The sequence below is a fragment of the Miscanthus floridulus genome, chromosome 6, assembly GCF_019320115.1.
Source record: "Miscanthus floridulus cultivar M001 chromosome 6, ASM1932011v1, whole genome shotgun sequence".
In the NCBI taxonomy this organism is placed as follows: Eukaryota; Viridiplantae; Streptophyta; class Magnoliopsida; order Poales; family Poaceae; genus Miscanthus; species Miscanthus floridulus.
Genome location: NC_089585.1, coordinates 51,585,628 through 51,598,080, shown reverse-complemented (window position 1 = coordinate 51,598,080; position 12,453 = coordinate 51,585,628). Strand labels below are relative to the sequence as shown.

The 12,453-nt window shown below is 48.8% G+C and overlaps 1 protein-coding gene across 1 annotated transcript; it reads right to left on the bottom strand.

Annotated features, from left to right (window-relative positions):
• Positions 1 to 6: 6 nt before the first annotated feature.
• Positions 7 to 7,114, bottom strand: LOC136460601 (uncharacterized). Its single transcript, XM_066460239.1, has 5 exons — positions 6,845 to 7,114; positions 1,846 to 2,162; positions 1,571 to 1,697; positions 211 to 468; positions 7 to 96 (listed from the first exon to the last, which is right to left on the bottom strand). Exons 1-5 carry the CDS (start codon positions 7,112 to 7,114, stop codon positions 7 to 9), a joined length of 1,062 nt encoding a protein of 353 aa, XP_066316336.1.
• Positions 7,115 to 12,453: the final 5,339 nt, after the last annotated feature.

The window sequence follows — 12,453 nt, the reverse complement described above, 5'->3', positions numbered from 1 at the left end:
GTGCACTCATCTCGGCCAAGGCGACTGTGGTGAAGACCCAACTCCATTATTCGAAGGTGCATGAGGTGGATTATTCGAGCCACAGTCAGATAGAGACTGCACAAAGGAGAAAAGATTGCATGTGAGACAAGATTATTTGGATAACTAATCTAGGAAGGTAGAGGCCATACAAGCAAAGCACAAGCGAAAGTAAAAAACTTTCATACTCACAGGAGTAGCTGTAGCTGCAGGACGCGGAGGCGAAGGTGGAACCAACAACCCAGGTGGCAGAGAGAAGCCCACACGTTGCCCAAGTCCTTGTAGGAACTCCGTAATATCCGTCAGCCTCTGCGCCTGGGCCTGCTGCTCAGCCCGCTTGGCCTCCCGCTTGGCCCGCTTGGCCTCCCGCTCGGTCTCCAGCTGGGCCACCATCCTCTGGTGCCCGGCCTCCAGCTCCAGACGTTGCCTCATTTCTTGTTCCAGCCGGGCCTGCAATATTTCACTCTAATGTTTCAGTAATGCAAAGCTAATTAAGGTGTGTAAAGATCAATGTGTGACAAGTAAAACAGGAATAACCTCGAGTGCGTCGACCCAGTGCTGTGCAGCGGTCGGCCATGTGCGAATGGCCGAGCTCTCGCTCGTGTTCTGTGCTCGGATCTGGGAGAGAGAGGGAGTAGAGGCCGTGTCGATGACGCCGTCGCCAAGCTAGAACCGCCCATGCTTCTTGCCTTGCCCCGCCCTTATGACGGCCTCTCCATCGAAGTCCTGGGTGCTCGGATTGTGGTCTGACCCATGGAGCGACCTCGCCACCTCAGTGTAATCACTGATGCAGGAGTGGATGATCGGGTTCGTGTATGCCTCGGGCGGGTCCTCTAGGTTGAAGGAGACGTCGGACGTCGCCTTGCCCTTATGGGCCATACACCATGCCTAGAAGTCCGAGCAAGCCTAACCACTATATGATGCCGACTGGGAGAAAGACAGTACGATGATTAGAAATCAGGCAGAACTGAGCATCACAATAGATAAATGAATTCGTGTACCCATGCTTGTTTGTATCCGATGAGGTTGCGGCTGCCTTGATGGTGTGCTGGACCTTGCATCTGCAAACGACGGTCCCGGGCATCCCTATGCATCTTGAGGTAGTCCTCCGTGAACCACCTGTCCACCATCATCTCCGAGCACTCAGGATACGCTTGGCACCACCAGGGAATCATCTACACGTCATCAAGTATTAGACATATAAGAAGATTAAATTAAACCAACTTAATCTCAAAACGAATCAATATTGATGTTCTTCATTTACCTCAAGGTACTACTCCCGGGTCAACTGCATCTCTCTTGCGTCTTTCTTGGTTTTCCTCTTCCCAAGCTTTGACCCGTAGTAGGTTACGATGGCCTAGATGAGCACCTCGTGATGCATGTTGGAGACGAGTTTTTTATAGGCTTTGGTAGTCACCTGCTCTACCCTAGCCTCAAATCCCTCCTCGCATTTGTAATAAGTCTGCATACAAAAGCGATGTATCCATTCATTATTTCAAGAAAAGTCTAATGAATACAACGTATTGAGCAATGTTGTGCGAGGGAGACTTACCCAAAGCTTCGCCTTCACCCGCGTCGCCTTGTTGGGGTACTCCACATCGGTGGCGATGGCGTAGTGGTCAAACGAGTAGGCTGGCTCCATCTTCGATGCATACGTAACAATGCCGGGGAAGTGTTGCCTACACAGAAGACCTAGGATGCCGTTGACTAGCCGTGCGTTACCACCCGATACAACCACCCAGTTCCTACACAAGTGATTAAGAAAAAATATTAGTGTTTTTCATCATATCATATGAAGTAGTGGTGATAACATATAAAGTTACTTACTTTTGCCCTCCGGGGCAAATCACTGGATGTTGGTGAGGAAGCGGAACATGTGGAAGGCTCATGGGACCTCGCAAGTAGACACTCAAAGAGGAGTCGGAGGAAGCGGAACCCATGCCTGCCGCCTCCAACTCGTCATCCTCGTGTGGCCCCTCCTCCTTGTCCGTCTGTCGAACCAGCTCATCGTCCGACTCATCCACGGGCGCCACCTCCTCCTCTGACTCCTCCTCACACGGCGTGGGAGGAGACAGCCCCCTCCTACGTCTGGCAGTCCTCCTCCTCCTCCTGTCCAATCCCTCCACCGCCCCCTCCGCCTCCTCCTACAGCCAGCGTGGTCTTTAGTATATCGAGTTCACGGACCTATGACGGCCGCCCGCCATCTTTGTTCAATCACCTGCAACAAAAAAGAGAAACAAGACGTAATTAGAAATAGGTGCAAAAATGAACAAAACATAATTACAAAAAACATAGTATTACATGTATTAGAAATAATCTTCATGATTGAGATTAGCTGGATCATAGGTCTCGTCATCACTATCAACATTTTCCAACTCATCAACACTATCTGAAGGAGGAATGTTGTCTTCATTGTCATTGCCTAAACATAATCGCTCAAGCATTTGTATGTCCTTCAGATTTCGCACCTCGTCTCCAGCGTCCTCATCATCATCCCTTTCATTGTCTACTTCCATTCCTATCTCCTTGGTTAAGTCTATGTCAAACCTTTCTTGTAGTCCCTCTTTTTGATAGAACTCTCCATCATATGTGTTTGGGTTGAAGTTGTAATCTTCATCGTTTGGGACAGGTAGTTTACCGTGTGGTGATACCTTGTGCACAATAGACCAACCCTTAAGATGCTTGGCATCTTTGCATGCATATGACATATAATAAACCTAGATGGCCTATTGAGCCACAATGTAGACATCTTTTCCTGGATAGACGTAATCCTGTCGAATCTCGACTAGCCCAAGCTTAGGGGTCCGTCTTGTTACTCCAGGATGAAACCAGTGGCATTTGAATATGATAGGAGTAAGAGGTTTGGAACCATATAATGATAGTTCATAGATTTCTTCAATTCTTCCATAATAGTCGAGTCCATCAGTGCCTGACGTAACAACTCCGTTGTTTGTGGTTTTTTGATTGGACTGACTCTGCTCGTAGCTTGCTGTGTGAAAATGATATCCATTCACATCATAACCGGTAAATGACTTGACCCTAACGACACAGCCATTTGCAACCTGTCTCAGCTCATCACTTATAGACGCATCAGTTTGGGCTTTCTGTTTAAACCAACAAATGAAATCAAGGCTCCCTGGCCCCGCACCCCGTGAAAGAAGGGTATCATTTTCTTGCGAGGTAGGTTGCCTCGATCCATGCCAGGATTGACGAAGAAATTCCCTGTACCAACGAGAAACAAGGGGGTTGGACGAAGAAACAAGGACATACGGTGAAATGATACAAGTTCGTTCAGAACTTGCCCAATGAACGGTTGCACCTCGACAAGATTGGTCAACACATATAGCATGATACTGTGCCACTCTTCATTTTTCAATTGCTTAGTGGTCGATGCACTTGCGCTTCCGAGTTGCCCTTGGAAAAGGCTGAGGTTCGATTCATTTTCGCCAGCATTGTAATGAGGGGGTGGATTATAAACGCTAGGAAGTTTCTCAGTGTAGTATTTCTCTATGAAGTTTGACACCTCCTCTAGAATGTATGCCTCTGCAATGGAAGCCTTAATTTTGGCTTTATTTCTACATTTTTTACGAAGAGTCTTCAGACATCTCTCGATTGGATAGCACCAATGGTTCTGCACAGGGCCCCCCATCCGTGCCTCCTATAGGAGGTGCATAATCAAATGTTGCATCGGCAAGAAGAAGCCGGGTAGAAAGATCTTCTCCAACTTACAAAGCAACACCGGTGCTGCTTTTTCCAAGTCATCAATGACGGTCCGAGGGAGCTCCTTGGCACAAAGCTGGCAGAATAAGGAGCTCAACTCTGCCAGCACTTGCCAGACATGCTCCATGACATAGCCTCGAACCATCACCGGAAGAAGCCACTCAATCCATATGTGGTAGTCATGACTCTTCATCCCGTTTACTCGCAGAGTGCCTAAGTTCACTCCCCTCTTTAGATTTGCTGCATATCCATCAAGGAACATTTGTGTCTTGATCCATTCAAGTACTTCCCTCCTTTGGTCCTTTTTCAAGACAAAATTGGCCTTAGGGGCTTCTCTAGGTCTTACCACGACTAGGAGGCTGCATCTCTTGATTTGGTCTATCGCATAATGTTGCCAGGTCCACTCTAGCCTTAGGGATGTCCTTGGACTTTTTAGTGTCCATGAGTGTTGCCCAAAGTGCCTCGGCGACATTCTTTTCAGTGTCATTACATCAATGTCATGTGGTAGAAGAAGGTCATTGAAATAGGGGAGCCTCGTCATGCCTGAGATATGAGTCCACATATGTTGCTCACCATATCCCACAAAACCATCTTCTTCATTAGGCACAAGAGCATCTATCTAAGCATGAACCTCATCACCAGTCATCATCTGTAGTGTAGGGTTTGTCACTTTGACACCTTTCATAAAGTTCTTGATGTCTTGTCTGAATGGATGGTCAAGAGGTAGGAATTGACGATGTCTGTCGAACGATGAATACTTGCCACCCTTCTGCAACCAAATGAACCTCACACCTTCCTTGCATATTGGGCATGGGAACTTCTCGTGAACACACCAGGCACAGAATATCCCATACGCTAGGAAGTCATGCAAGGAGTAGTGGTACCAAACATGCATTTTGAAGGTTGTCTGTGTAGCTCGATCGTATGTCCATACCCCTTCGTCCCAAGCATGGACCAATTCATCAAACACGGGCTCTATGAACACACCCATATTACTCCCTAGGTGTCCAGGAATTATCAACGACAAGAATACGTTATGTCATTGAAAGGAGACATAGGGGGGGGAGATTAAGGGGGATAACGAAGACGGGCCAACATGTGTATGGGGCAGCCATCATTCCATAAGGATTGAACCCATCTGTTGCCAACACGACACATACATTACGAGCCTCATTTGCTTTGTCATGATGTTTGTCATTAAAGCGGATCCAAGCTTCACCATTGGATGGATGTACCATCTTGTCAGGATTGTACCGTTTGCCATTTTTGTGCCATGTCATCTGTTTCGTGGATTCCTCGGTCATGTATAGCCGTTGGATCCTCGGTAGGAACAGAAGGTACCGTAGGATTTTCACGGGGATCGTAAGTTGCCTCTTCTGGCCATCATCAGAGTCTACCTCTAGGTACCTGGAGGATTTACACTTTGGACAGAACTTTGCATGCTCATGTTCTTTCCTAAATAGGACGCACCCCTTCGGACAAGCATGTATCTGCTCATACGGCATCTTAAGTGCTCGAAGGAGTTTCTGTGACTCATACATGCTCTTTGGCAGAATGTGGCCCTCCAAAAGTAGGGTGCCAATCACGACCAACATCTTATCGAAGCCAGGTCGACTCAAGTTTAACTCGGACTTCAACCCCATTAAGCGTCCAATGGCATCCAGTTGAGACACCGTTGACCGATCATGAAGGGGTTTCTGTGCCGAGTCCATCATGTCGTAGAATGCCTGTGTGGCTGCCTCCATCTCCTCCTTCTCACGTCCCTCATCGAACTGTCCTTGGTGAAAGTCATTTAACATGTCTGGTACCTCGGCATCAGCATCAAAAGGCTCCACCCATGGTCTCACCACCTCCTCTCTCATATGATGGGCTTCACCATGGTGGACCCATCGGGTGTAGTCCGGCGTAAATCCATTCTTCACAAGATGTTTACCCATTTCCACCTTATTTACCCTCCTCCTATTTCCACATTTGTTGTAGGGACACAAAACTAGGCAATGTCCTTTAGCAGCCTTGCCAAATGCACTATTCAAGAAAGCATCGGTCTTGTTCATCCATTCCATGGTGTAATCACTCTGACTTCTCCAGCCCGTGTACATCTACTGACGGTCCTCCATCCTCTAACATATGTATCAGCGAGTAATGTAACCATCAATTGCATCTACATGGTGTTCCTACTATTTAATAGGTGAGGATAGGTCCTAATCCCACCCGCGGATGAGTAGATGAGGTTAGTTTCCATGCTCTACTCCTATCCGAGATAGAATTTTGGCAGCACCTCCCCGCTGTTCTCCAGATACACATCCTGCATAAGAAGAGTGCGTATCTGGAGAACAATAGGGAGGTGATGCCGAAACTCTATCTCGGACCAGAGTAGACCATGGAAACTAACCCATCTATGCATCCGCGGTCTGTCCAAAAAACGTGGACAATCCGAAACAGATACGGTCATAGATATGCAAAGATCTGCATACCTCCAAACGTATCTCTTTCGAATGGGAGACACCTAACTAGGTTATATGATCTATGACCATGATATGGAAAGAGGGGTTATACCAAGGGTGGCGGCGGAGTCAGGCTAGTGGGGCCATGGCAGGTCGATGCAGTGGCGAGGCGACGCGGTGCAGGCAGACCGGCACGGCGACGGGAACTCCGACTCGGCTCCGACGGGCTCTTCTCTACAAAAATAGAACAAAATACTATCATTTAAAAAAATTCGGCAGAACCTCCCCTGCACGGTGAGGTTTCCAAAACCTGCAAAAAACAGCGGCACAATGGCCGACAAGCATAGTAGTCTCAAGAGAAGCCATGTAATTTGGATATCAATCCATACAGAAGAATATATCCAAGTAGTACCACTACTTCTACTACTACTTCCACTATTGCTACTACTACTACCACTAGTTCTACTACAACTACCACCACTATTGCTACAACTACTACCACTAGTTCTACTACTACTACTACCACTACTTCTACTACTACTACCACTAGTGGTACTACTACTACCACTACTTCTAATACTACTACTACCACTAGCACTACTAGTACAACTAATACTACTACAACTATCACTACCACGACAACAACAAGAGAGAAGACATACCTGACGGGCGCCGAGGGTAGGGGCGGGCGGCGTCGGGGTTGGAGTTGGGGTCGGGCACGGCGCGGCCGAGGGCAGAGCCGGCCGAGGGCAGGGGTCGCGGGCGCGCGGGCGGCCGGGGGCAGGGCGTGGGCAGCATGGGCGGCCGTGCGGCAGGGCACGGCTAGGGGTAGGGCGCGGGCGACCGGGGGCAGGGCGCGTGGGCGCGCGGCGGCCGGGGCGGTGGCGGTGTGGGTGCGGCGCGTGGCGCGGAAGCGGTTTCGGCGCGGGCATGGGCGCGGTGGCAGTGTGACTGGCCGGCCGGCCGAATCACTTAAGTCCTTAACCGCCCTTTGTCGAGTGCCGGATCAGGGAGGCATTCGACAAAGATATAATTTTTTTTAAAAAAATTTCTTTGTTGAGTGTCCCAGATCCGACACTCGGCAAAGATTAATTTTTTTTAAAATTTCTTTGCCGAGTGTCCTAGATCTGGCACTCGGCAATTTTTTTTAAAATACTTTGCCGAGTGCGCCTGGCACGGCACTCGGTAAAGATTTATTTTTTTTAAAATGTCTTTTTTTTTGAAAAAGAAATACTTTGCCGAGTGCCCCTGGCCTGGCACTCGGCAAAGATTTAAATTTTTTTAAAAATGTCTTTGCCGAGTGCCCTGGTTTGTAAGCATCGTACGTGACAACGTGCACGAAAACTTCTGAATTTTTTATCATAGCCTCCACATATGATATCACGACCATCTCAACAAGTTTCATGATTTTTGAACTTCGTTTGCTTTTTATAGAATTTTAAAACACTTCGCACACAAGTTCGCGGTCATGTTTCGTGAACAAGATGTCCGAAATTTTGGGTCCGTTCCTGGATATGGCCTCACACTACACTCAGTAACATGACTATCATTTTTTGAATCATTAAATTCCAGAATTCGTACCACGTGTAGTTCAAAATTATATTTTTCAAAAAAATTCAAGTAAAAGAAATAAAGTAACTAAATATAACAAAAAGACATAAAAAATCCCCAAATTCTAACTAGGAGTTCCTGGTGCCTTAAAATGGCTACATAAAAAATTTAGAGGCAAAAAAAAAACTTGCTGAGTGCCGGGACATGGAACTCGGCAAAGGGGGGTCTTTACCGAGTGCCACGAATAAGGCATTCGGCAAAGAGGGTTTTAATTTTTTTTTTAAAATTTCCTCTTTGCCGAGTGCCTTAACAGGCCACTCGAGAAAGACATTTTAAAAAAAATTTAAATCTTTGCCGAGTGTCAGAGCTGAGACACTCGGCAAAAAATTAAAAAAAAAATCTTTGCTGAGTGCCTAACAGCAGGCACTCGGCAAAGAAGGACGTGGCCGAACACCGTTACGTGGGGCAGCCTTTGCCGAGTGTCGAGCTTTTGCCGAGAGTCTGACACTCGGCAAATAAGTCCTTTCCCGAGTGCCCTTCTTTGCCGAGTGCCCGACACTCGGCAAAGAACTCTTTGCCGAGTGCGGCACTCGGCAAAGAAGGTCTTTTCCGAGTGCCCGATTTTTGACACTCGACAAAGAATTTTGCACTCGACAAAGCCTCTATTTTCCAGTAGTGGATGGATGGTGTGGGAGACAAGCCAGTTGTGCAAGACGTGAGTCTTGCTTAAATTGGTTGCTCCAGCCATGCTAACTTATTCCATGAGCTATTTCCTGTTACCGATCAATACGTACAAAAAGATTAAAGCGGATGTGGCTAACTACTAGTGGGGTAGCTCGGCTGACAATAAACATATGCGTTGAATGAGTTGGGATTGTCTTACCCAGCCAAAGTGTAAGGGTGGTATGGGTTTTTTGGACCTTAGGTCTTTTAACCTTGCAATACTTGGAAAGCAGGGGTGGAGACTTATCACAAGGCCTGATTCTCTTAGTGCGAGAGTTCTTAAAGGCAGATACTACCATAACTCGACTTTATGAGGGCATCGTAGAAGAGGCATCTTAGTCAGACTTGACGTGTAATCTTGGTGAGTAGAGAGCCCTTACAACATGGCTTGATAAGAAGAATTGCGAGTGGGGAATCGACCGAGATATGGGGAGACAGGTGGATCTCCAAACATTTTGATGCTCGGCTGATCATGCCCAAGGACGACCAAGATTTGATGAGGGTTTTGGATCTCATCACATGGTCTGGACAGTGGAACAAGGAACTAATCAACAATAGTTTTCTCCCAATTGGCACGGAGGTTATTCTTTGGGCACCTCTTAGGCGAGGAGACTAGGACTACTATGCTTGGGACTTAGAGAAGGTGGAGTATACTCTGTCAAATCATCATATAAACTTTTGCATAGCCTGAAGTTTGAGGGAGTGTTCTCCCAATAGCTGAGCTCATTTGACCCTAGTCCGTGGAAAGAAGTGTAGAGTTTGGAGGTTCCCCCAAAAGTACGTGTATTTTGTTGGCGGGTTCTCCATGAGTTTTTACCGGCGAGCCAGATCTTATGCAGGAGACAGATCGAACGATAGCTTTTTACTCGGGTGCGGGCTCTGCCTCACTTGGCGGGGTCCGTACCACCCCAACTACTACGGATCCAAGCGTGTGGGCCTAGGTCAAGCCTCTGACACCTGAAGGGAAGCGGGCATGCCTTGACATGACCCATGGCCACGTTAGGCCATGCCTAGGGATTCGCATCGCCAACAGTGATGGGTGTGTGGGCGCTATGGTGTCTAATCCCCGTAGGGCTGCTGACAGGCACGTCGGTTCACCACGTAGTCCGCTGGGACAGGAAGGAATGCCATGACCAGCTAATGATGTCGAGGCATAGCACCAGTGGTGAACAGGAGCCCGATGTGGAGCCATCCCTGTCACTATCTACAGCATCGGCAGGACCCGCATGAAGGAGAAGGACGCGGCGGTCCTAGAGGGCTTCTTCTCCTTGATTATCTCCATCTTTCTCTCTCTCTTCTCTTTTTTTGATATAACCTACATCGTCCCCTTCTTCTATAAAAGGGGAACACAATGCAACAAAAGACAGGGACATAGGCATGAGCACATGGCTGAGTAGCCGAACAAACTCTCAGCACTTTTCAATCCCTCCACCAGAGACATGGGATCCGCTCCATCTCTTCCCCATCTATAACCCCTACTACAGACAGTGCCGGGTAACACAAGCAGCAACAGACTGGATGTAGGGATTTTCTGCCCGAACCAGTATAATCCTTGTGTCCTCCAAGCACACCATCCGAGCCAGATGTGCAAACTAGAAATTTACTAACCAGTGATCCAAAATAGCGACAGTTGGCATGCTAGGTAGGGGGTTTTTGTGTGTCTCGACATCCACATCTAGCCTCAGATGGCTAGTCATGGCGTCAGCTGGGTCTCAGGAATGCACATGCGCTTCGAGAGCCTAGACTTCATCTTCATGATAGAGGGAGAGTTGGCGTAGGCTCCTACCGCCATCCAGCCTCTCCACTACGCTGGCCTCGACGCGATCTGGGGTGCCCCGGCAGCATTCTCGTTCGGTCTACGCAATGCTGCGGGGATCGTTGGCCACCTTGTGGTGCAGCGCATACACCCATCCCCTATGAATGACGAGTTTGTGGGATGACCGAATACATTAAGGAATCTTTCCATGACCTTCTCGTGGGAGATTCAGAGTTGCTCTCCAACTTTGACTCTAGCAGGGGGAGCCATCACCCCTCACAAGAATGTTTTATGGTAGGTACCACTGAGGGATGCGTTGAAAGCGTCCATGTGGGAGGGGCTACCCCATCAAACGACCTCAACAACAAAGTAGAGGAAGATGTAGGGGCCCTTCCTTGCATGCGGGTGGAATAGCTAAGGGTAAGAGACTAGGAGCTCGAGGATGCATGAGTCCAACTTGAGAAGGAGAATGCAAAGCTCGAGCGAGAGATTGAGCATCGTAGAGACGGTGGGCGTGCGCGTGCCATGGCCAGCGATGTGAACGGAAGGATCATTAAAGATGATAGAGCCCTCCCACACTTCACCCGGGCAAGCCAGAAATCGCTACCATGGTGGTCTTGCTCCGTGGGCTCCCAGAGCCCACGACACCTGAGGATTGTTGGGACCATCACAAGATCTACTTGCTTCTTGAGCACGCGGTGGTGCAGCAGGTGGAGAGCTCGATGCTAGTTAGCGTGCGCCCTTGGGACAACATGTTAGCGATGTGTCTATCCACTAGGCACCACATGCGGTGGAGGATGTGCTGTGGCCTCGGTGCATGAGCATCTCAGCCTCCACCGTGACGCAAGTAACACCCTAGATGCCCATAGGCATGGATGAAGCGACGAGGAGAGAGGAAGCCAGCTATGGCTACCACCCTCATCACGGCGGACGCTATGATAGCGGCGAGGACCAAAGCCCGAGCCTTGACTTGCCGGGACCTCAGGCCTTTGGCCGACACATCCTCAACACCACCTTCCCACCGCGGTACCGACCATCGACCAACATCTCGAAATAATCTAGGGAAATAAACCATAGACTGTGGCTCAAGGATTACCGGCTTGCTTGCCAAGCCGGTGGAGCAGATAGTGATAGTTTCATTATTTGCAACCTCCCATTATTCCTGGCTGATTCGGCGCGAACATGGTTGGAGCACCTTCCTCCCAACTAGATTGAAAGTTGGTGGACCTAAAGGAGATTTTTGTGGGAAACTTCTAGGGCACCTACACGCATGTTGGGAACCTGTGGGATCTAAAAATGTTGACAGAAGTCTGGGGAAATTCTTCATGAGTACATCCGGTGCTTCTCCTAGCAGTGCAACAAGCTAGCTGACGTTGCTGACGCCGATGTTATAAGAGCCTTCTTGTCTGGGACCACCTATGAGTACCTGGTTCACAAGCTAGGATGCAAGGGCCCATGAAGCACCAAGGAGCTCCACAACATCGCCACTAGCCACACCTCGGGTGAGGAGGTGGTCAGAGCAATTTTCAACCATCCCAACAAGAAGAAGAACAAGCAGTGGCGTGAGGGCTCGCTCGTGGCCACTGCTAACTGCAAGGGGGGTCGGAAGCCCACTGAGGGTACCCTAGACCACTTCGAGAAGCTGATCGAAGGGCCATGCCCAAACCATGCCTTCCCTATCAAGCACCTATACAAAGACTATGCCCTCATGAAGCAGTTCCTGTCTAGTGGCTCCAATAAGGGGGAGCATAGGAAGGAGCCTGAGCTGGTGGCAGCCAACGCTAAGGGGAAGGACGGCGACTTTCTAATGCTAGATGGCTGCCTCATGATCTTCATGAGGTCTATGCAGTTGAGCTAGCCACGCCTTCCTTCCTTCGATGGTCAGAGTCCGCCATCACCTTTGATCGAACTGACCAACCGGAAAGCATCCCATAGCCTAGAAGATACCCGCTCATGGTCAACCCGATCGTTGGCACAAAGCGGCTCACCAAGGTGCTGATGGATGGAGGCAGCAGCCTCAACATCATGTACGCTAAGATGCTCAAAGCCATGGGCATCGACTGATCATGCATCCAGCCAACCAGGGTGCATTTCCATGACATCATGCCTAGAAAGTTGGCTGTACCGCTAGGGCAGATTGATCTGTTCATCACCTTTGGGAATCCAACCAATTATAGGACAAAGACCCTTACCTTTAAGGTGGTCAGGTTCCATGGGACTTACCATGCCATCCTAGGATGT

Coding starts and splice junctions, on each gene's coding strand:
- LOC136460601 (XM_066460239.1), bottom strand. CDS start 7,114: ATGCCCGCGCCGAAACCGCTTCCGCGCCACGCGCCGCACCCACACCGC. Junction 2,163..6,844: donor CTACCCTCGGCGCCCGTCAG/GTATGTCTTCTC, acceptor CGCTGGCTGTAG/GAGGAGGCGGAGGGGGCGGT. Junction 1,698..1,845: donor ATTTGCCCCGGAGGGCAAAA/GTAAGTAACTTT, acceptor TCTTCTGTGTAG/GCAACACTTCCCCGGCATTG.